Source organism: Paralichthys olivaceus, chromosome 11 (assembly GCF_024713975.1).
Source record: "Paralichthys olivaceus isolate ysfri-2021 chromosome 11, ASM2471397v2, whole genome shotgun sequence".
NCBI lineage: Eukaryota > Metazoa > Chordata > Actinopteri > Pleuronectiformes > Paralichthyidae > Paralichthys > Paralichthys olivaceus.
In genome coordinates this window covers 9,700,675-9,726,148 of record NC_091103.1, presented here as the reverse complement: position 1 = coordinate 9,726,148, position 25,474 = coordinate 9,700,675, and the positions used below count along the sequence as shown (strand labels likewise).

At 40.9% G+C, this 25,474-nt stretch overlaps 1 protein-coding gene across 4 annotated transcripts in view; it reads left to right on the top strand.

Moving 5' to 3' along the window:
• dscamb (Down syndrome cell adhesion molecule b) overlaps positions 1-25,474 on the top strand; it is a 114,324-nt gene that overhangs the window by 68,656 nt on the left and 20,194 nt on the right. For all 4 annotated transcript variants that reach the window (XM_069533864.1, XM_069533865.1, XM_069533866.1 and 1 more), the window contains exons 4-15: positions 1,660-1,806; positions 3,267-3,545; positions 4,000-4,275; positions 5,055-5,351; positions 6,399-6,671; positions 8,890-9,168; positions 9,402-9,521; positions 12,587-12,766; positions 23,673-23,869; positions 24,323-24,419; positions 24,786-24,914; positions 25,040-25,207. In XM_069533864.1, the coding sequence (XP_069389965.1) occupies positions 1,660-1,806; positions 3,267-3,545; positions 4,000-4,275; positions 5,055-5,351; positions 6,399-6,671; positions 8,890-9,168; positions 9,402-9,521; positions 12,587-12,766; positions 23,673-23,869; positions 24,323-24,419; positions 24,786-24,914; positions 25,040-25,207 (2,442 nt within the window). The remainder of the gene's footprint in view (positions 1-1,659; positions 1,807-3,266; positions 3,546-3,999; positions 4,276-5,054; positions 5,352-6,398; positions 6,672-8,889; positions 9,169-9,401; positions 9,522-12,586; positions 12,767-23,672; positions 23,870-24,322; positions 24,420-24,785; positions 24,915-25,039; positions 25,208-25,474) is intronic.

Below are 25,474 nucleotides of genomic sequence, written 5' to 3'. Positions count from 1 at the left end.
AAACCTCCGTACTTGCCTGTCCATGCATTTTTCATAGCATCTTGAAGACCTTCCTCACCGACAACAACAAATGCACCAGCAAACTGCAAATAGAAATATGTGGAATTTATCGTGTCAGAACCTCTTATGCTAATTTCTGGTTTTGTTTGACAGACCACCCACTTTTTGTTTTACATGAATTCAAAAGAACACGCCATACTGTACATGTTATAACTCTGGAACATCACAAGCAAACTCCATAGCCCCCCCTGTTCAAGTTAAATGAATAAGCCACCGCTAATCTGCTTTAGCAGCTCCCACACAGCCCCAGTTTTCATTCTCCTTTTGGAGAAAATTGTGATATGACTGCCTTCAGATATGCAGTGCAATCAAAATCAAATATACAGGGAGATTTTTTTTTGCTAATCTAAGCAGTTGATCTTTTTTCAGACAATAATATAAAAAATGTAGCCTCAATCAGACACAAGACTTCAGCAGTGTTAGGGACACTGTGGGTTTCTCCTCTTCTTAATATTCTACAGATGTGATTAAATAGTATTACGATGTACAGTTTAAGTGTTGGATCTTCATAAAAAGCCATTTTCTGTTTACCATTCATACTTTACAATACAAAAATCATCTTCCATAGAAGATGAATTGCTAGAGTTTGGTAATTTATCACACTGAGCTCAATGCAGTTATTTGTTTTTTCATAAAGGTTTGCATTATTGCACATTGCCAAGTTTTCATATTGTGTTATGGTCTTAGTGTTATTTCAGGACTTAATCCCTAATTTAACACGGCGCTTTACAATGTTGTCACATCCAAGTCTTCTTTTATTAGCTCAGTCAGCAGGTAATTTACAACTAGTAAAATATGTTTATTGTGAAATAATGACACAAACAAATGCCTTTGTTCTACACACATTATGCAGGATAAAATATCAGAAGGGAGAAATGCTGAGGGGAAAACTTTTTATAAACTGTGCTGAGCTCCATGCAATAAACTGTGATGTCAGGTGAACGTTATTTTACTTTGTGACCCCATCGACATTACCTGTAGTCTTGACAGGGCTGTTTTCCTCAGGCCTTAAAGGCTTCCCTAAGCTGCCTCTATCTTAGCACTGCCCACCACTGCACACAGGGAAGACAATCTCCTGTAAATTGCTTTTTCGATCAGTTTTGACATCAATCTGCACCCATGGGAATGTGGCCATCCATGTGATGGCGGACGGGAAGGTTGCATTCCTTATGGATGTTGACAGCCCCACTCAGCCTGGTTTGATCTGGAGAATTAACATAATATTACCGCACACACAGACCTGGCTGTGACAGCTAAAAGAGGATTGGCTTTCAGATACCAGACATTGGTACCAGTGGGGATTCTGCAACAGCAGAGGTCATAGACAAGACAACCAAAGCTGTTAGAGGTCAAATTTTAAATATGCAGATCAGATTGTATGAACTTTTTTACATTTTTGAAATGTATGGATACATGATCTGCTTGATACAGATTTTACCTCTTCAATTATTTGTGAGTTAACAGTAAAAATCCATAACTTTCAGTTGTGCTGGAGTGAATATAATTCTTTATACTGCACAAAGCATTTTTTTTAAATCTGGATAACAACACAACTGCTGTATTTCATATGTTTCCTCTTGTCCTTCTTATTTGCTTTAGGACAAAGATATCTCATCACATCCACAGGAGCCTTGTACATTCTGGACGTCCTACCTGAGGATGGGCTGAATAACTACCGCTGCACCACCCGCCACCGCTACACCGGCGAGACTCGTCAGAGCAACAGTGCACGTCTCATTGTGTCGGGTAAAGTAATGGCTATTCCTACAGAGTACTGATTACAACAGCTAAGTTAGGTGATGAGAGTTAATGGCATGTAAAAAGAGCAAGGTCTTTACTCACAGACCAGGAGTTCATACACTCAATATCAGTTGAGCAAAGACAAACCAAAATCAAATCAAATCAAAGGTCCTACACAGAAAGGCAACATGTAGAAAAATGTACAAGGGGGTGGCAATGACAATCTAGAAGAGAACTGAAGACTAAGGGTAAGGTTGTACACAGGCGAATGTGAAGCGAATATCGCTGCTTAAAGTTCACTAAAGTTAAACTCCATGACAAGGACTGCTGTGGATTTGCTCTGCCACAGGAAGCTGTGAGTACTTCGCCTCCTCACACGCACAAATTGGAAGTGAACAAGAGGTCAAGGTTTGCCACTGCTCCATTTGCATATGTGTGATTGGGCCTTAAGAACAATTTATACAGGGTCTATTGGTAAACAGGTAAGTAGTAAAGTTAAAACTATCAGGAGCCGCAATGACAGGAAGTGTTTGTAGAGTTATATTAAAACAGGAAATGTAAAAATGCATGGAAACTAACAGGATGTTACAGATCCATGAGGCCTGTTTCATTCTGAATCATCAGGTTAAGAAAGAAGAATGTCTCTTATATAAATATTACTAGTAAATGTTATGTCTAATGTAATCATGTCAGCAATGATGGCTGCATCATGGTGTGGCAATACTAGCGAAATCCATAAATGTTAATATGAAGTCATATTTAGAGTTATGGCCAAGTCTATGGTCTGCTCAGTTTAGCTCCTGGTGTGATGGACAATTGTCCTAGAGATCAAATAAGTTTAAAATATCCATCCGTTATTTATACCGCTATTAGTTGTTGACATTGGGCAAGAGGCGAGGTTCACCCCGGACAGATTTGCCAGCATATTACAGAACCAACCTATAGAAACAAACAACCGTTCATACTCAGATTTACACCTATGGTCAATTTAGAGTCTCCAATTAACCTAAACCCAATTTGCGTGTCTTTAGACTGTGGGAGGAAACTGGAGTACCAGGAGAAAACCCATGCAGACACAGGGAGAACATGTAAACTCCACACAGAGAGAATCCTCTTGCTGTGAACCGACAGTACAAACCATTCAGGGCCATTCAGTAACAAAACAATCATTGTGTTGCAGGTTGTTTCAGGCTATACAGTAGATTATGTTGTATGCTGCACATAGTCACAGACTGATGGACTGATAAACAAGATCCAATATGTAGAACCTTCTCCCGTTTCTTTGTCATTATAAAATCCTGTCTTGAACTGTAGCAACACAGTCTCTGTCTCTCTTCTCCCCCTTGCATAACAAAATACAGTATATGGAGCAGAATCTTGACCCTCAAAAATCAATATTGGATTACACTATCAAGCTCCTGGCAACGCTCACCACTAATTAACACTAAATTCTCTGCTCCTTCCAGACCCCACCAATGCTGAGCCAAGCATCTTGGATGGCTTTGACCACAGAGAGGTGATGATTAATCATCGGGTGGAGCTGCCCTGTAAGGCCTCAGGCTACCCAACGCCCAAGTACCGCTGGCTGAAGGACAACAGCCCTCTGGAGCCTGACAGCCGCTTCCGCCAGACCATCACAGGGCTGCTGATCGAGAGCACGCAGCCCAGTGATTCTGGGACGTATGTTTGTGAAGTGTGGAACAGTTACGGCAATGCTGAAGTCATGGGGCGCCTTTATATAAAGCGTGAGTATTTTGCACAAGTGGTGTTTACTCTATTATATCCAGAGCAGGAATCCTAACATGTTAAAACTTCAAAGCAGGACTGTGTTGCCGTATAGCTCTCCTGGTTGAGGGTTAAAGGTTTTGAGCATCTATGCAGCGGCCTGGGTTGGTTTCCAGCTTACGGCCCTTTGCTGCATGTCAGCAAATAAAGGCATAAGCCCGAAAAAATATATCTTAATAATAATAATTTTATTAGAATTTACGCTGATCATTTTTTTGTACGCTGATTAATTATTTACTTGTTTTACCTTTAATTCCCAGATTTTGGTTTTATCATTCTTTTCGAAAAAAACTTTATCTAAACATGCTGAACTTTATTTTCTATCTTCCCTTCTCTGTATGTTCTTCTCAGTCTTGCTGCAATAAATCAATGAATCACTTTTGAAAATACATTCCTCTTATTTTGTGTCCTCAGAGCCTCTGAAGGCTGTGGTCAGCCCACGCAAGGTGAAAGGGAGCGTGGGTAGCAAGGTGTCTCTGTCCTGTAGCGTGAGCGGCTCAGATGAGTACGAGCTGTCATGGTACAGAAACGGCGAGATCATCTACCCGGGCAACAGCGTTCGTTTCACGGGGCTCAACAGGGAGAACCTCATCATGGAGGGCATGTCGAAGAGTGACGGTGGAGCTTACCAGTGCTTCGCTAGGAAAGGCAAGATGTCTGCCCAGGACTTTGTGCAAGTCATCCTAGAAGGTAAAAATGTGTGGATGTCAATTGCGGCAAAAGCCACAGCATGGTAGCTTTCCTATGCATAATCAATGAATTAGCAGACACAGGTTCAGGCTGTTAAGATCAATACTGGGTTTATGTGGTAATGGCATTCTGTTGTGACTCACTGCTGTAGGCTGCCATTAGTATGATCGTCCAGGACTTCACAAACACATACAAAACACCGGCACTCTCACACTCTTGAATCCAATAGCTTACCTTGGCAGCGTTGCTCAGGCAACTGTCTCCTGTGGCCAGGGAGCTGTAAAAAGGAGATATTGATAATCTATAATCATGTGGCACAGACCTAGATTATCAGAGAGCAGCAGGCAGACACAGACATATCAAAAGACAACCAGACTGTGTTTGCGAAGGAAAGCTCCTGGATCGCTGTTCATAACGACTTCAATAGATGTGTAGAGCTTCTGGCACAGTGTCCTGATCCAAACCAAAACATAAAGGCACAAAATGGTGAATTTTTTAAAAGGCACAGAATGTTTCCTTTACTTTTGCTGGGTTAAGACTTCTTGATTATCTCAGGAAAACGTGTTTATGACAACAAATGATCACCTCTCAAAAGAAGAAATCCTGGTTTTCAGAAACTGTGACAAAGTAAAAACAGGAATCTTGTTACTGCCAACTAAATGTGAAACTTCGTCAGTGTTCCTCAGGCTGATAATTATCATTAATGTGCTCAAAGTTTTACCATGGTTTCATTCACCACTGTGTTCCTTTACCATGTCCCACCTTATCCCCTACCACAGATGGCACTCCCAAGATCCTGTCCTCCTTCAGCGAGAAGGTGGTGAACCCAAACGAGCCAGTCTTCCTGCTCTGCAACGTCAAGGGCACGCCGCCTCCTAGGTGCAGCTGGTCTCTGGACGACGACCCCGTCATCAAAGACAGCCACCACCACCTGGGCCACTACGAGACCCACGAGGGCCATGTGGTCAGCCAGCTCAATGTGACCCACACCCAGGTGCAGGATGGCGGGGTGTACCGGTGCACGTGCAGCAACTCGGCCGGGGGCGTGTACCACCAGGCTCGAATAAACGTAAGAGGTGCTTGTCAAATCAGCTCCTCCAAAAACAACAATACACATACCCGTCTGTCTCTGTGTGTGTCTATCTGTGTGTTGCTGTCCAGCTGGTTGTCTGGCATTTGTAGTGCATGAGTGCTGGTTGTTGTTTGGGTCCAAAACGGAAAATTGCATGAATCTCTTTTTCTGATTTAGCAATTATTGCTGAGCAATTTTTGGTTCTTTTTAAAAATCTTAGATCAAATTTACATGTCCTTTAAGCTTCTTCTCCTCTAATTGATTTGGCCTCAAAGTAATGTTCTTTTTATGGGATATTTACTTTTCCTCTGCTCGTTGTATAATTCTTAACATCACAGCTCCGTCGTTTTCTCTCCAAATTATAATTGCTTCTCTTACATGCCTGTATTTTTAGGCCAGATTAATTATCCCACTTAACTGCACACAAGTGGATCTAGATATAGAGTAACAAAATGGGCTGGTTTATAAATACCCAGAAGAAAAAATATATTTCTTATACTTGCGTGAATAAATTTATCTACGTGTTGCTGTCTGTGTGTCTGTGTGTATTTCTCCGCAGTCAATTCAGTTCTTCACAATCAGATGTTAAAGTGAGTACTGTGTTTCCATTTTATGGGACACAGAATATATTCCTGTTATATGGGTGATCAGCAAGAGCCGGCTTCTAAGTAACAGTAATACTGTGTCTTTTTAAATCAGCTTTTCTTCAAATAAACTGGTATTTCACCTCCTTATAGACTAAAGCTTAAAACAACTAAAGCAACCACAGCAATGTTTTATATTTAAGTATTTAGGTGAAAAATACCATATGTGACACTGAGGAAAGAAATGTTCTGTTACACTAGCAGCTGACCTCATCCATTTACATTTTAAATATGTTTGTAAAATCAGTGGTTAAGAGTCTAAACTTTATCGTTTTATTACAATTTTTCAGAAAACCCCCCAAAACTTCACTGCACAAATCATCCTTGTCATTCAATGTCAACACCACGATCTTTGAAATGTCCATGTGTTCGTATAGGTTCTTTTCTCATTCTCTGTCACTCTTTAGGCCGCGCCAGCATTCGTCCAATGAAAAACATCACAGCGATTGCAGGGCGGGACGCCTTTATCCATTGCCGTGTCATTGGCTACCCTTACTACTCCATAAAGTGGTACAAAAACTCCGCACTGCTCCCATTCAACCACCGGCAGCGAGCCTTCGAGAACAACGGCACACTAAAACTGACCAACGTGCAGCAGGTGGACGCTGGCGAGTATAACTGCAAGGTGATGGTCCAACCCAACAAGATGGACTCGCAGAGTGTCCATCTCCGTGTACGAGGTGAGTCCCGCTGACTTTTTGCAGCAAACGTTGGGCTAATAAAGCTTCTCAACCTTGGGGTGTTATTTATGTTTAATTTCCATGCATCTATAGCAAATACAAGCAATGTTTTGTTGGTAATTTACTGCAAAAGAAAGAAAGAGATTGACACAGAATTCAGCTTAAATTGGAATCCCAGGCGATTCTTCTTTCTACCCCCTTACTACATATGCATGTCAACATGGTCTCAGTGGAGAAGCCCATCACTAGATAGATAAATAAATGGACACACTCGCAGTAAAACTGACAGGTTTACAAATAGATCTCACCAGACTTAATCTACTTGATATTCCTCAGTAAGTTAGTGCAGTTTATGAAGGCGGTATCAGAGATAGTAAAGAGCTGAGTGATGATCACAGCTGAGATCTTACAACCTGTAATAGATAACACTAAACTGGGCTTATCCATTATGCCCCATTTTCTTGCCTCCATACAGTATGTTAAGTTGTTGTCATTACATTATACTTCCCATGGAGCGAGGGAGGCAGAGGGTGGGAGAGAGTAGGAACGAAAAGAGAGTGATGATATAAAGCAACACTTCCCAGTGGTGCTATAGTGAGCGAGTGCATTTGTTAATTTACTCTGCTCATGCTTAAAATGCAGAAGTGTCTTCGGGGATCCCTGGAGTCCATTATCTCCACTTTGTTGTGAATTAAATAAGCTGCTAAAGTGCTGCTTATTTCACAGTTATTTGAACTCACTGGACACTCAAACACACAGATGACTGGTGTGATGGCTGGAGATTTCCCTGAGATGGGGCACAGGCAATTTGAATACATCCTAATGTAGAACTCTGTGATTATATTATGCAGCCAGATTGACTTTGAACACTTGTTTTTCTGGGTACTGCTCTAATCAGGATTTTGGATCATTGGATAAAATGGTTGATTGATGTAATAGTCAGGCTCGCAGGTCTGTAAGGATCATGTAGGTTAATGATTTAATACTCTAGATGATTATTGATTGACATACAGAAAAAAATTCAGGTTCATTTAATTGTCTTTTTTTACCACAAAGCCATCTCAAAGGCATTTCTACATCCACCATGAAGGGATTCTTTTTGAGTTGTGTGTTTTTTTGATTATACAAAAAGTACTGAACCAGTTTGAAACAAAGATGGCATATGGGCCAGGGAAGAATTCATAAAATCTTGATGTAGTTAAAGGGCTAAATACAGAAAATTATTTTTTCCCCCTTGTTTATCACTTCCCTGAACAATTTTATCCCTCCATGCTGGTACTAGCCAGTGGCCAGAGGCATTGTGTTTTCAGTTTGTCCGTGCCACTGTCAGTCCCATTCTTGTAAAAAAACGATAGCTCTATAACACCTCGAGGAAAATTCTTGAACTTTGGTATAAATGATTAGTTGAATTTAGAGATGAACTGATTAGAGTTTAGTGGTCAAAGGTCAAGGTCACTGTGAGATATATTTTTGCCTCTTGAATGTGTAATCTTAAGCACACTGCAAGAGAATCCTTTTAAATTGGCAAAATTGTTGACTTAGACTCATTGATTCACTGATTAGATTTGGTAAGTCAAAGGTCAAGGTCACGGTGACGTGTTCAAATTCCGACCAGTTTTCATTTGCACTCAAAGTTGAACTGGTTAGATTTCCCTGGTCAAAGATAAAAGGTCATTGTGACCTCATATTATTGCCAATGCGATGTGTCAGGAACACCTGGAGGGTCTGAAACTGGAATGGTTGGTGGAGTCACACAACCGCAAGATGGTAATTCTAGCTCTCAATATTTCACAAAAAATGTATAGATCTTGATGTAAAAGATAATCAGACATATTTATGGTTTTGAGATTTATGAGTTAGCATAATTTGGTGCAGATCCACATAATGATCCAGATCTGGTGGAAGAGGTTATTTGGAGTTTGTTGTGCACCAGTGAATTCTAGTTTTGGCTTATGTCTGTGTGCTTTTAGCTTTTCACTGAAAGGACAAAATGTTCCAGTCTGAGAATGATGAGGAATTGTTACAGACTGCTTTGCTATTCAGGTCTTTTATATTCCTTCAGTGACCTCTTTGAAGCAAGATAGTCAGAAGATTGCAGGATTACTCGGGGAAAAAAAGTACACAGTACTGACCAGAGAATCCTGGGAATTAAGATGGTCTTTTAAGGCTGAAATCACATTCAATCTTTTTGTCACTTTCCTCTCCTTAACTCCTGCAGTCCCTCCGTACATTCAGCCATTTGAGTTCCAGCGTTTTACCATTGGACAGCGTGTCTTCATCCCCTGCGTGGTTATGTCAGGCGACCGGCCACTGGACATCACATGGCAGAAAGATGGACGGCCGATCCCTGTCAGTCTAGGTGTGACTGTGGACAACATCGACTTCACCAGCTCACTGCGAATCTCCAACTTGACGCCTGACCACAACGGAAACTACACTTGCATTGCCCGCAACGAGGCTGCTGCTGTGGAGCACCAGAGTCAGCTCATTGTCAGAGGTATGCAGAGAGAGACCATTTATCCCATGTAGTGGACTTCTATAATTGGCAATATGTGTACAAATTGTCATTTTAACCAATCCATTCATCAACTAACCTAAATAAATAATTCCTTCTGTGTCACGTTGTAGTGTTTGGCTGTTGAGTCAACAGTTGATCTGTATTCTAGACAACCACAATTGCATGTATAACCATCAACTGCTCTTTCTTTCTGTGTTTGTGTCTATATACAGTTCCTCCTCAGTTTGTGGTTCAGCCTGAGGATCAAGATGGGATCTATGGGAAAACTGTGACTCTCAACTGCTCCGCTGAAGGTTACCCACCACCCACCATCGTATGGGAGCACTCGAAAGGTACATTAAGCATTGCACGCATTGCTGTGAACATTCACAGTAGCCTAAGGCATTGTGTTTTCAGGTTGTCCGTCCGCCTGTACGTCTGTCCCATTCCTGTGAACACGATATAACAAGAATGCCTTCAGGAAATTTCCTCAAATTTGGATTTAGGATAATCTCATTAGATTTTGGTGGTCAGGGGTCAAGGTCATCAGGACCTTGTCATCACATTTTGATGAACTTGACGTTGTTTTGAATACAATATATCTGAGGCCTGTACTACAAAGCAGGTTATCAGGGTAACCTCAGATTTACTGTCCTACAAAGCTCTTTCACTTCGTATCAGGATAAATCACCATGCTTAGGATCAGTTTGCATCATCCAAAGCAGGACACACACCATGTTTGAATGAACAAACGTACAAAACACACATACACACCTCTACACACACATACACACAGCCATCTGCTCTAAAAACATGGGGCAGACAGAGCGGAGCAGACATACAGGCAGGAAGGCAGCAGGTGAGTTCAGCCACTTGAGCTGGGCAGATGAAGAGGGGCCCCAGGTGTTTGCTCCATCATCCATATAACCAGCGATGAAAGCTTCACCAACAGAAGGACAACAACCAATGAGGAGTGGTGCGTGAGGGTGTGTTTGTGTGTGTACGTGCTTGGCCATGATGAAAGGACTGAAAGAATCAGATCCTTTTTTTTGCTCTTTGATGGGATTTGTGTGTACCAGTGTGCAGTGCATGCGTGTGTGTGCGCGCACACGTGTCTAGGTCTGTGCATTGTGTGTGGACAAGCAGGCCTTATGCCTGATTAGCAGTGTCTGACAAGTCCAGATCAGTATGACGAGATCAGAAAGGCCAGTGTGTGTGTGTGTGTGTGTGTGTGTGTGTGTGTGTGTGTGTGTGTGTGTGTCATTCACTCTCATAAACACTGACCTTGTCAGGACCAAACCTCGGCCCTAATGAGGCAAAGAATAATTCCTGAGATCCTGGTTAAGGTTTGATAAAGTTTTGGTTAGGAAGTCCGAGTATGAATGGAAGTCAATGCAAAGACATAATGAGGATAGCTGAACAGACCTCTGTTGTGTGTGTATAGCTGGAACAATCAATGCACCTTTACTGTGTTTCATGTTTCCTGTTTCTGGAATATCAGCCAGATATCCAATGTATCCCAGGTGGGTGGATTCGGAAGCTATCGCTTAATTTGTTGTAAGCCAGAGTGCAGTTTGTTCGGAGAATGACTGTCTGGCATGCTTTTACTGCAATTGAAGTAGCTAAGAGCCAGATGAGTGTCGCTGGGAGATATGGAACAGTAAGTAAAGGTCAACTGCTATTAGCATAATGACTAGCACTATTTGGATATGCAAAATCCATAATTCAAGGAGGACACATCTCCCTCCCTCTCCCTCTCTCTCTCAGAGCCAGGGGAGCAGGAACAAAGTCACCACTTGACCCTTTGCTGGCCACGGCCACTTGACTGCATTTTAATTAAAAAGCAAAAACCCACAGCTCACTAAATGGCCTAATCTCTACACGCTAACTTTAACACGAGCTAATGCAACGTCTGGCTCAGTTCACACATGTGTTTAATACTACATGAGCGAGGTGGAATACAGTGTTTTCATTATGATGAGAGAAGACGACCGAAGACCTCAGTCATGGAATTCAGTGTCTTTTACATTTCCCGCAGACTTAAGCAGCCATTACAGACTCAGATATTGTATCATTTAACTAAGAGTGATTTTGTCATTTTTTATTATTTATAAAGATATTAATTACACACAGACAGAATATCTCATGGATGCCAAGTTTAATTATTTCTATGACACTTCAGTAATGGATTTCAAATGTCAGTCGTATTAGATTTTTAACGATTAAGAATAAGCATCACTGTTCTTCTTCTAAAATCTATGCCTTCAGGATGAGTCTGCCCTTGACTTATTATTGACATTATTTTAGGCATAAACTCTGTTTTGGCATTCAGACTTTCTCTGGAGTTTGCCTTTCAGGAGGCAGGACATAACGTGTTAATTCCGCTGCGGAGATCATCCAGATCATCAAAACAACGTCTGCCTGTATCACCAAATGTTTTCGAATCTTCATTTGCGTCTTCTATGTTTGGGGAACATCTTTCTCACCCTGAGATATTTGGATTCTTTTTGTTTTTTTCCATTTTGCATCGGTCATGTTGGAAATGTCTTCAACACATCCACTTGCTCGCTGAGATCATCTGCTGTTTTATCACATTAGTTCAGTTGAAATTTTAGCCAGTGAAACTCCGCAGAATTTCCGTAGTGACTGACCCTGACATTTACTCACTCATATCCAGCCCCTCCAGATTATTTTAAGAGATTATCTGAAGTTTGGTGCATGTTTTGGATCAGTTTTAGCTTAGATCAAAATGTGCCTTGAGGCCATCTTTGTATGTGTTCTTTGGGATCTATTCATTGAAGCGTCACAAATTCAAAGAATAAACCAAAAGAGGTGATACAGAGGAAAAGAGAGTCAGGAAAAATAATGGTCTAGCTACAGTGAACATCTTTGAATCTCACAGGCAGAGCCGAGCCCTGGAGGGCATGAGCTCCGCAAGGCGTCCCTGCCCTCCTGCGTGTCGTTCCTCTGCACCAATCTTCTGCCATGAGTGTGTCTGTTCTGACTTCATCACCATTTCCAGAAGCTGGGGCCGCTTCGCCCAGCTCAGCAGCTGTTTGGCGTTTTAAGGATTTAGGCTTGGTGTTAAGAAACATGTTTACAATCCTCCCTAAATCTGACAGGCTTTGTCACCAAATCTGTAAACACAGACACATGCCCCAATGAATGCACGCACACACATACACGCACCAGACACACGCACACACACATTGACACACTGGAGGTCAGTTTACTGTACTGTGCTTTTTAAGCATCAAATATATTTCTCTCAACTAAATTTTACACTGGTGAAATGTAGAAATACCTTTATATTTCTACATACTTTATGTACTGTATAAAAAGTTGGATAGTATATATACTTTATACTTTCAATTCCAAATTTAAAATGTTTCCACACTATGTCTCTCTCTTACTACAGGTGCGGGTGTCCCCCAGTTTCAGCCCATCCTCCTAAACAGTGGCTCTCGTATCCAGCTGCTGAGCAACGGATCACTGCTGATCAAACACGTGCTGGAGGACGACAACGGCTTCTACCTGTGTAAGGTCAGCAACGACGTGGGAGCTGATGTCAGCAAGTCCATGTACCTCACCGTGAAAAGTAAGAGACGCGTCAATAACAGCTGATGGGCAGCAATCAATGTGTATATTAACGGTTAGTTGTTTGGATTCTTATCTGCTGGGTGTTACAGAGAGCTTCTCTTAAGGTGGATTAGCATTTGTTTGTTAAAGAAAATTAAAAAGAGGGGTGATGCAAATCGGCTGTATCAATAGACAAGCTGTGCAGATGAGGAACAAACAGAGTTAGAATTTAACAGACACTGGTTATAATCCATCCAAAGGCAGCCCTTACTTGCCAAAGAAGCTAAGCAAAGCATTAAGAGGGTCACGATCCGACTCGACATGAGGTAAATTTGAAGACAGATTTTAATCAAAAGATGATTAGATGAGAAGAAACAAACCCTCACCCTCGATGCATCTGTTGAAATAGTGGAGGCTAATGTCCATGCTCACAGTATCACTAAAGGACCAGGAGTTATTGAACATTTTTCTTAATGAGCACATCTGTATGCAGACAGCTGTTCCTGCTGCCGACTGTTCGTAAGCATGTGTGCTCATCCCACTGTTGCGTTCAGTGTCCCTAACCACAGGTCTCCTGCTTCCAGTCTAGATTAGCATGTAGCTCCCCTATAGACCAAACAGTGGCTCCTCATTTTCATGGTGCTCAGACACAAGTGGGGCTTATTTTCCCTTCGCTACTGTTATCAAACTGGAGCACAAGGAGGCCTTCCTGGGCAGCCCTCTCTCTGTCTCTCTCTTCTTCTCCTCACCAGCCCCAAAGGCTGATAGTAAAACACATGTATATATGTATACATGTAAACTTGTTGTATGTATTTTTTTTTGGGATAATTGTTTTATTGATCATTTATTTTACAATCAGAAAAACATAAATGAAACCAACAATCTAAGGTTTCGTACTCACAGAACAGAACAGCTCAGCACAAGTGATCAAGAAGAAATAATGAAATGGTGATTATAGAGATAAAGTAAAATAAAATAATGAAAATAAATAAATAGATAGACATTGAAAAGCAGTTCAAGTAGGCTATCACATGATCCCAACAAAAACCATCCCACCTCCTCTGCTTTATATAAAAGAATTGGCAGAATGGCAGATACATTCACATTTACATATTCAAGGAACATTTTCCACATTTGTATGAAGTTAGCAGTCTAAGAGTTTGCCAGACAAGTTATAATGTGCTCCATTATTATCCAGTTCCACCCAGAGATCGTAGGAGCCCTACAAGAAGTCCACTGAGGGGGTTTTCCTTGTAAAGAATGTCATGACATTAAACCATTTTCTGTGATGTACTTTAGTAATGGGTTTACTAGGAAGATCAAGAAGTGACACTGCGTCCAGTTCAAGCTTCATTCTCAACATATTTTGCATTTCATACTAGACTGCTCCCCACTGTTCTTGTAACTTAGGGCAGGACCAGATACAATGTGTAACATTCCCTGTATCTATTTTGCATTTAAAGCACAGTGGAGAGACTTGGGCTTAAATTTAGAATTTGTCAGGTGATAAATGCACTCTATGTAGTATTTCTGGTTGTATAACTTTGGTTCAATTACAGATCTCCAGATTATTCCAGATATCCTCCTGTTGTATGTATTTTCACATTAGTGTACATTGTACATCTACTCGATATGACATGACTGTTTTTAAGCATGCATACTGTCATCAATACAGTAATCAGAGCCATTGTTGCATACATAAGAACATAAATAGAGATACATGGCACACATACTGAATTTCAGTGTAGAATATGAATCTGATTGGATCCTTGAAGTTCCTCATCTAACCCTGATGTCTCCATGGTAGAGCTGCATAGAATTATGTTTAAGTCTTCTTCTACATAAATCCTTTTGTTTTTTGTAGCATTGCTATCAGCTGGCTTGTCATGGATATGTATTTGTCACTGTAATTAAGACCCGCAGTGTACAAGGCTGAGAGCTGCCTCTGTGTGAGGCTGTCAGTGCTACAACAGCACGCACAGAGACGATCACGCTCTCTCCATTTTCATAGGTCAGTTTACTGACTGTAGCACAGTTGCTATGCAGCGAGTTGACCTATGGCTGTACTAACCTTTTTTTTTCCTCCATTTTCTACCAAGCAGAGAACAAACACTGCGGCTGCCGCCACAGACGACTCTAGTAGCACATCGAACTGCACATATATCTTGTTTCCTACAGTGAAAAATGTGGGTAATAAATTGGAGCTGGTTTTGTCCATGATATGCTCATGCTGTATCTACTGGACTCCATTATATCAATATGAGTCTTTCAGAGTCAAAGAGATGGCCGACCATAAACAAGTTAGGTGAGATGATATAGAGCAGTAATCCAATCAGCACGGGGCTATAATGCAGCCCCCAATCTCCTCCCTACACAGTGTGGCTATGTGATCTCTGTGGTATTTACAGTGGTACACATGTGCATGGTTTCAGATTCATCGGTCTAAATTGCCAGCTCATATTATCTACCAAAGTTGAGGAGTGTATGTGTGTGTGTGTGTGTGTGTGTGAGAGAGTGAGAGAGAGAGAGAGAGAGATGACCTATCGAAGGCACTCTGCCGTTGCTTCAGGCTTCAGTTTCATGTTCTCCTCAACTCTATCAAAGGGAATTTCGACAGCTTCAGTTGTGAATAATGTAAGCTCACTTCACATCACTGGTAGTTTCATTAAGATGAACCGTAACATTATTTACAGCTTTTAATATTTATATCAAAGACGTGTTCTTCCCCTCAAGATGAATTTACATTTCTTTCTAGTAATTTCATGAATTCATGAATTATGACTTAGTTTTCATTCAATGATTCTTTTCTTTGCACAAGTTGAACATGATTGTACATACAAATCAAAGTCAGAAAATGCATGTCTTTTCAATCAATAACTATAGTTCATTGCTTGACGTAATTGTGCAAACAGACTTCATGTATAATCTGTTCTTACTGCAGAAAAAGATCTTATTGTTTTGTTTATAACTATTGGATAATCCTGGCAAACCAGCACATAGCCTCCTCTTCTCACCCCTGTGAATCCCTTCAGGAAATATACAGATACACAGTTGAAAAATAGATCACAGACAACAATCCAGCCCTGGCAGTTTAGTGGAGAATGAAGGATTCAGTTATATGTTCTTAATACAGGTCAAACATGTAAATGTCTTGTAATCACCTGACATTCCCCACAAAACGTGACAAAGGAGCCACCTAATGATCCTTTGTTTGTATAATTGTGATTTTTTTTTTAAGAGCACCAGCTACATTATAAAATTTTTTTCTTCCCTCATGCAGTCAGCATACCTTAGCTGCATTACACAAAAACATCTGCAGGGATTTTCACAAAACTTGGTGGAAGGATGTTCTATGGTGTAAGATAAGAATTAAGGGCCTGTTGGCTCTTGGTGGAGTTATGCAGTCTTCTGATTCTAGTCTAGTAATTTTTTCCGCAGTTATACACAGATCTTTACTCCTCGATCCAAGTCATTAATTCAGGGGTTATTGTTATTATCCACAATAATTACCTAGTCATTCACATTACTTGAAACAGCTCGTTGGGTCTGTGATAATACTCTGTGCTGTCTGTCGTTCCTCTGCTGCCATTGGCTGCTCAGTCATTACATGCAGTCTCAGCTGCTTGTCACTCATCAACAGATATAACATTTCATGCCCTTTAAACCCCAAACTGTAGTCGTACACTCAAGATGCTCTCTGTAAAAGTGTACTTACTTGCATGAGTGGTTTGGAAAAGGGAGACCATTACCGTGCTCGTGTTCGCCAACACCGTCAAGCTCATTGCTCAGTGTTTGTGTATAATTACACATATCTCTTCATTTCTGAACACACAGTGTGTTCGTTATCATATTACTGTCTGTATATTTTTATACTTTAATGTGTGTTTGCAGTCACCTGTCCGTCTTCAGTTGTTAATCTGTGCATCTTGTATTGTGTACATTCTGCTTGAATGCTGTGTGTGTGTGTGTGGGTGCGTGTGTGTGTGTGTGTATGTCTTTGTGTTATGCGTTGCTGGAACTCTTGAGTGCATTTCTGCCTCATTTAAATCCGTCAATACTTCAATTAGAAGCGTTCGAAGTGGCTCAAGGGAAGAGCAGTCGGCATGTTTCTCTGCTTTATTTGCACTCTCTGCTTGTCCTTTTTTTCTACTTGTATTTCCAGCAATGAAAAAAAGATTAAAAAGATAAATAACACATTATTTGTTTCATTTTATACCCTTGCTCATGTGCCGGCAGCTGTGTGTGTCCCTCGATTGTCCAAATCCCCCACTGCCACAACAAAGTGTAAATTGTTTTAAGCATTTACAGATTATTTTTAGTTGAATTTATTTGAAACAAAATAGTTTTAATTGCGTATGAATATTAGAGTAATACATCATGTTTTTAAATCATTATACATGATTTATACACTGTTCCTCTGTTTCTGTGCAGGATCTGCTGATAGTCCTCTTTCAAAATCATAGTAAAAGTGATATAAGATCAACCTGTATGATAGCACAACCCTTCTTGCTTTAGATTAATACATTTCTTTGTAATGTGAGTAGAGCACTCTTTATTTAGACCTGCACCAAATTGCACACATTCATAAAAGTCTAAACATGCCTGATGTTTTTTTCAGCAAGACCCAGTTTTTTCAGAGACGTCTATAAAAGTGTTAAAAAAACAGTCCATCACACAATGTCAAAGAACCTAGCAACAGAGCTACAGTTGGACATGACGAGTTAGTTTTTGAACATGTATCTCATTGGCTGTTTGTTTGAGTTGAAGCCTGATTTTAATTTGAAAAGTGGAGGCATTGGATTTCTCGTTGCTTGCCGCCACCATTATCTTTTCGAATGAATAAATCCTGGGATAGGTTAGCACCGTTAGCCCAAGAATGATCCACTCTCAAATCGAGGAGTCATTTTAAAATTGTAAAACTAAAATTGAAAGTTCAATCGGTTACAGTTGTGAACTGCAGTATGTGCTGCCCATTGACAGGCCTACATCCAACTCTTGTTTTCTCCCCAGTCTTGAGTAAGGTTAGTTTGTAAGATTTTCCCCTGATCAATGAATCCACTATCTATAATTATCTCTACCTCCATCCACAAGTTCTTAGACTCCTCCACCACCAACGTAAGAAGTTAAAAAGTTCCTGTTCTATCTCTAACCCACAGTTTTAGCATGCATCATTTTCCCTCTGAAGATGTAAGAGAGACGCTTCCTCCACCTCTTTGTCTTTCTTACCCCACATTCATCCACCCATACTCCCACTTTCCTCTCTGCTGCCTTTGTTCCCCCTCCTCCCTCCCTCTCTACCCCCTTTCAGCTTTCTCTTTTTATCCCTCGTCTCCCCTCTTTCCACTCACACTTTTTCTCCTCTTCCCGCCTGTGTTTTATTACCAGGCCCCTGTAATATCACTGGATATTAAAAAATATACATCAACCGAGCAATTATGGGCTATCAAAAAGAATAGGTTTAGCCTGAGGCCTCACTCGTGCTGCATGGTGGATGCATAGAGATTAGATGAGGAGGAATAGAGCGCGTGAGTATAGCCTCACCTCAGCTCGGTTACTGAAGCACGACCAAGATCGGAGAAGATTGTATAGAACATTGTAGATGCTGCAGTCCGTGTCACATGCTTCATTCACACAAGTAGGTACGCACTACACACACACACACACACATACAAGGTCACATGCAGATTAACTCCAAATTCACTCTGATGCCTTTATATGTATATTCATACATAAGAACATACTGTACACGAGATTCAAGGGTTTATTGTCATAGCCCATACAGATACACCCACACAGACAAGATTGTACTCATGTTTAAAAACATACATGACAAATCTTCTCATGCACACATGATTTCATACAGAGCCATTCACACACACTCATACAAACACACACACACACATATCTCTGTGTGTCGTCATTGAGCCCCCCTTCTTTCTTTCTTTTTTTTCTTTCAATTAGCACCCGCAGCCTTCGTCAATGTTAACTTACACTGCCAAGGCCTCGGATTTAAATGGAGAAAATAGCCCCTGTTAAGCAGCAATAACATTTAGAGAAGGAGCTGAGGAGACTCTTTTAATAGGACTCACTTAAAATTCATAGTTGCTATGCAAAATAAATCAGCGATTTCCTGCGCGGGGGCAGTGGGAAAGGGGATGATGGTGTGGGGAGTGAGGGAGAGGGATGGGCTCTGAGTGAATAAGAAATGAGGTTTAAACGTCGGCAGTCCCAAGTCTGACACGTTCCATCGTGTAGGGGTGAGTGGGGGCGGAGGGAAATGCACACACACACACACAGGCCTATGTGCACACAAACTCATGCAAGAAGCTCCCTCTTTTGATTTTCGTTGGCTGCTTTAAAGAGGGAAATGTGCTGTGAAGAAGAAAGAGACAGAAACATGCTGAAGGAGTCTGTGTGTTTGTGTTTATTTGTGTGTGTGTGTGTGTATGGGGGGGGGGGGGGGGGGGGGGGTAGAGGGATTTGTGTTTGTGTGTGTGCTCATTAACTCTCTTGATTTTAATTTGAAGTTTACAAATCAGTGCACCGCTGATGCAGCAATCACAGATGACAGATAAACTGGAAGCAGCATAAAGACATATGCAGTATCTGTGTCGGATGGATTGTTATGGTTTTATATACAGACATGCATGGTGCCCAAATGATGAGTCCTCCTGACTTTGTTAATCTTGTAATCACCTTGTGAACAAGTACAGCATCATAGAGCTGCTAGTATGATGAAGACTTTTCAGTTTAGTGTGAACCAAAATTAAGGTGCCTCAGACCAAGGGGTGCACCAATGGACCAATGTGTTGATTCCTATTCAGATCAAACAAACAAAAGTGTTTGTTCGGATCGGTTACAGTGTGAAAACACTTTTTTGGATGGTTTGGACTTTAAGACCAATTTGAAGAAGTGGGGACAGTAGTAAAAAGTAGAAGAAGTAAAAGAAGCCCAAGGTCCTGATGGTATCTTCATTAAGGGAGCTGCAGGCTCAGAGGACTGTTTGCCGTCTTTGCCTCTGATGATATAATGTACCGTGCCTGAAGTTGTTGATGAATTTACATGTTGTCAATTCAGCGGGTAGTAGTCATGTCCATCTACAAACCAATCAATGTCACTTAGAGGTAGACACATCCCACGTAGGTGATCATGACAGGACGTACATGTCATACAAAAGTCTTAAGTCCACCCCCGAAATTGCAGTGTGCAACGAAAACTAACTGGATCAAACAATGTGACAAAGGCTGTGTCTCAATTGTTCTTCAGAGGCTACATTTAAAGATAGATTGTGTCACAGTGGTGCAGAGACTGTCCCAATTTGAGGGCTTCTCCAAATTCAGACAAATGCAGCAAGCGAAGCAAAAACATCATAAGAGTTAATTTAAAATGTAAGTACTCAACTGAACAGCTAGACATCTTAAAAACGTGTTTTCAATCAATCGAAGAAGTTTCTCGTCCGTTGCTCTGTTGCTAAGTGACGGCTGCGAGGGCGGGTCCTTCTAAGCATGCGGCCCCTGAATTGAGACACAGCTAAAGAGTGGTGGGTGTCAAAATACCCTGAGTCTTGTTTTAACAATCAAATATAGATCAGCCCTAAAAAAAGAAATGTGTACACACAATGTAATTATGTCTTTATGCTGCATCAGTGAAATAATAAATGATAAAAGAGCAAAAAAATAATCTGAAGCAGTTTTCACACGACAGAACGGGCGAGATTTAACACATCAGCACGATTCACAGGCTGCCATGGCAAAACCACCATTCACACAAGTGGAGTATAATATTAGTTATAATTCAAGTACTTGACTTTAATTGTCAGTAATTGACTCGTGATTGTCCAACCTTCCTGGCCCTCTGAGTACCAGACTGTTGTATTTGTTAAGCCAAAACAAATTATCATAAAGTTATCTACAAATACTGTTTGACTCAGAGGAATACAGTGTGTGTATGTGTGTGGAAGCATGTTTACAGTTCTTGTGCATGTGTATCCCCATGACTGTTTCTTACCCTGTCAGGATTCCTACAGTATCTTTATATCTGTTGTTATTTGTGTTATTTGTGTATTTCTGAATCTGTGCATTGTCCTTTGTGCGTTGGAATGTGAGTGTGTCTGTGTGACACAACAGCGTGGCCAGCGGACTTGTCTGCTGTGTATGAATAATCAAAGTGGTCTCTCTCTCATCATTAAATCATCACTGTCCTAGTGGGAGCCTGAGGAGGGAGAGAGATGGAGAGAGAGAGAGGGAGAGAGAGAGGGATCATAGTTAGCGCTGCAGGGGTACATGCTCTCTCTCTCTTCTCCGTCGTGTAGTGTGGCTGAGATGTGTCATGAGCACAAGTCTTCTCTGCTCTCTGTGCTCGCCCACTTAGCTCTCCCAGACACCGCCGCTCTCATGCACACACTTTCATACATATGCACTCCGAGTAAAACACATCCACGCAGACACATTATTCAGGAGTGTACAGACATGCACACACACACAGCGACTCCAACTCACACACTGCATCTTCTCCTGGTAAGAGGAGGCCTGCAACCACTGCTCCAGCAGTATCTGCCACATGTAGCTAACTTTTTATAGACACACAGTAGATTCACTACAAGGATGTTTAGATAGATACAGCATGTGGTCCTGAAAACTGCTCCATCTAATGTACATGATAAGTCAATCAGCCACTCTATAGAAAATGTACAACACTTTAAAGCTGCTCAGATCAATATTTTTATATAAATAATGCAACTCCTGTGTGTAATGTAACTTCACAGAGAACCGCCTGCAGTCCCTCTCAGCTCTGCAGGGAGTTATAGCGTCCTTCAGCTGATTGTTTTGGTTTACATTCACCTGCTCAACATCTGCAGACAGACAAGGGGAAAATCATGGGACATCTCGACAGAGGTTTTTCATTCTATTCTGAGATTTTATAGAAGAAACAACAACTACTAAATGGATAAATAAATACATAACTAGAGAGGCCATCAGAGAGAATTTTATTGGTTGTTCCGCAGGTCATGTAAAACATATAACAAACTGGATTATTATAATAGCCATTGTAATTTCATTTTATTCTGCATTTTTCCTTAATGATTATCTTGAATTTCTTGATGAATTTTTTTCTGATACTAGAATGCAGGATTGGCTGCCATTTAAAAAGACAGCTGTTCAATGTTTCTTTTTTTCTTTGTGCAGTTTAAAGTCTGATTTGTGCACAAGCGTGCCTGAAATAAAATAACACAACTGTAATTCTTTTTTCAGATATAGCAGTTTGAATTTGCATGGAGTTGTGAATGGAATTTCATAATCCTTTGATCTCACAAATTTGATTGTAGTATCAAAAAACTGGGAGCAAATAGTTTTACCTGCATTATAACGTCTGTAATGCTTAATAAGGTGATGTCCTCCATGTCCATGTGATAAAGATTAGCATTTTGATTCACTCTGCTCAGAACTGCTGGAGTTAATCTACTTTGGGAGCTTCACACTTTAAAGATCATTATACTGTGAATAGCACCTGAATGTCTCTGTGTGATAATCAGGAGTCGGATTCATGCAAGTACAGAGAAAAGGACACAATGAAGGAAAGTGTGAGTAAGAGAATGGTGTGAGTGTGAGTACAGACTGAGTATTCTGGGTGAGAGACGTTCTCAACAACTCATTCTGCCGAACAACACACACACAGGGGCTAAATGTGTTGCTAATGAGCCTGGTGTGTGGTTACAGCAGAGAGCCAGACGGGCTCCATGCTCCGACCGATGGGAGTTCAGTCAGGAGTCACCACTTTCTTCTCTGTTTCCTCTGTCTCATCATCAGAAAGCAACACGTTACTGCTTGCTGTCATTATCAAAGCCGGCTTCTACCTGAAGGGCTCTGCTTCAATCTCACAGCATCACAGGAGACGAGTAGTGTCAAACATGACGTTCACGATGATCCCTGGAGTCTTGAAATACTTATCATAATTGTCAGAGAAAGAAAGATGAGGCATCTTTCTCAGTATAAGAGAAGTAAGAGAACGTGTTAATGCTGTGTCAAAAATATAATTTGAATTCTAGTGTTTTGGACCAAAAAACAAAACCATTTATTTTTAAAGAAAACTAGCTCTTGAAAATGGATTTTTGATATGACTCTACTGATATATTTACTGGCATATGTGCATAAATGGATTAAGAATCTATTTCAACTGATAACAGTCTATTTTTTCAACACAGATTAAACAAATAAGTAGAAAAATGACAAATAATAATATACAGTGCAGAGTGAGGCAGAAAACCCAGTGGTCTTATTTTAAAACATCTTTAAATACTGATAATATTTTACAAAACTAGAAAATAAAACATTAACATTAACATGCAGAAAATAATATGACAATGAGAGTCAGCACATTAACAATAACACATATAGCCTCATAAAAACAAAACAATCCCATTTTATTTTTATAGCCCATATCCACAAATAATAATCTACCTCATAGGGTTTAACAAGGTGGGACCTCCTCTGTAGTTAGCCCTCATCAAGAGAAAGGGGTAACTACACAAAACAGAAACCTCAGAGAGAGCAACATGTCAGGGATCCCTCTCCCAGGGGGGGCAGAGGTGAAAGAGATGTTGTGTGTCACAGAGCACTTCAATTTATACTGAAGAAGAAGTCTTAATTTATTATTAATAAAAGAAAAAGAGATGAAGGGAGCAGCAATGACAATATGTAATGTTAAAGGTATTGCCACCAATGGTGGTAGAGGATTATGTGAGTAGGCACATTTTATATCTAAGAAATCTAGTTGTAATCATAATCCACAATCAGATGCCATCACAATCCAATAATGGATAAAAGATCTATTTCAACTGATATCACTGTCTATTCTCTTTCATTCTCTCTATCCTACCTCTTGCTATACTCTCTTGCCATCTTGGCCTTTCTGTTTCCTCCATCCAGTCCCAGCCATGATCACCTCTTACCCCAACACCACCCTGGCCACGCACGGCGAGGAGAAGAGGATGAGCTGCATCGCTCACGGAGAGAAGCCCATTATGGTGCGCTGGGAGAAAGAGGAACGCATCATCAACCCAGAGACCAGCCGATATGTGGTCACCGTCAAAGAAGTGGCTGACGAAGTCATTTCCACGCTGGTGGTGGGTGCTCAACTTTCACCATAAATCAAACGCCACCGTGAATCTAATTTTTTTTTTCAGTCGTTTTAATCTATTCAGACAGATGGGGAGCAGAGAGGAAGAGTTTGGGAGGAAGGGCAGAGGAAATTCTTGCTGAAATTCACATTCACAAGTAGATTCAAGTGGAGCATGAAATATTAAAGAGCTACCTTCCAGTTCAATTTAATGCTGATTAAAACACAGCATGAACGAGTACATGTGTAATGCAGGATAAGGAATATGTGCCTTGAGATAATTGAGTAGTTAAGTGTCCCACATGGTTCAGGATGGAGGTTTCTCTCTCTCTAAAGAAGTTGAGCACACTGCTCCTCCTCCACTTTGAAAAATTACTCGCGATAAAATGGAAGTTTTGATTTTTTTTACACTGATAGTAGAACTCTGTGACTACCTTAAATGTGTTGCGTGTCTCTGTAGATTATGCCGACAGTTCGTGAGGACTCTGGCTTCTTCTCCTGTCATGCCATCAACTCGTTCGGCGAGGACCGGGGCATCATACAGCTGACAGTGCAAGGTGAGCTCGGCCGCACCTCAGACTCAGTGCAGCTCATGTTAGGATGGGATATGTTAAGAAAAAGATTCAACTCGCTCAGGAAGTTGAAAAGATTTCGTCATTTGTTGTGTAATTCAATCATTTACTAATTTAATAGCCCCATGGTGTCATCACTCTCTGCAGTCAAACCCAATCTCTCACTGGGGAAATCACAGACACAATGAAACCAATACATCTGTCTGGTCTGCCTGCTGTCCAGTTCTATTTCAGAACTCTGCACTCCAGAGTTCCTCTCTCTCTCATTCACTTTCTTTCTTTCGCTTTCTCTCCCCCCAATTGTCTTTGTCTTCTCCTCTCACTCTTTGCTGTGTTTACATGTTGCATCAGAGCCGCCCGACCCTCCAGAGGTGGAGATCCGGGAGGTTAAGGATCGAACCATTGCTCTGCGCTGGACGATGGGTTTTGACGGGAACAGCCCCATCACAGGATATGATATTGAATGCAAGAACAAATCAGGTAGACATAAGTACATAGAACACAAGTTCAAGCAGCAGAGTCAACAAGAAATGCAGAAATGTAGTTATCCATCTCTGACACTTCATCCAACCTCTTTTTATTTTCTCTCCCTCTGTTTCTTCCAGCTTCTTGGCTCTCAGCCCAGGTAACCAAAGATGTGTCACCGCAGCTCAACCAGGCCACTATCATCGACCTGCACCCTTCCTCCACTTACAACATCCGCATGGTCGCCAAGAACATAATCGGCAACAGTAACCCTAGCAACGAGCTCACCATAACTACCGATGAAGCAGGTTAGTTAGTTTAACTTAGTAAGTTATCAAACTATGGTGCAGATTAAATACATTTTCCTGAAAATGAAACTCCACTATTTCTCAATCACACTGTTTTAAAGTGTTGATTAAGCTTCAATACTATACAAAATTACGACCGCAATTTATTTTAATACTTAGAATTTATACTTTGACCGAGTCCTGTTTTGGAATGAAAGTGTCCATTGCCTCCTGGCCCTCAAACCTGTTGAGTAATCACGTAATGATTTTATGACAGTTTTAAATGGA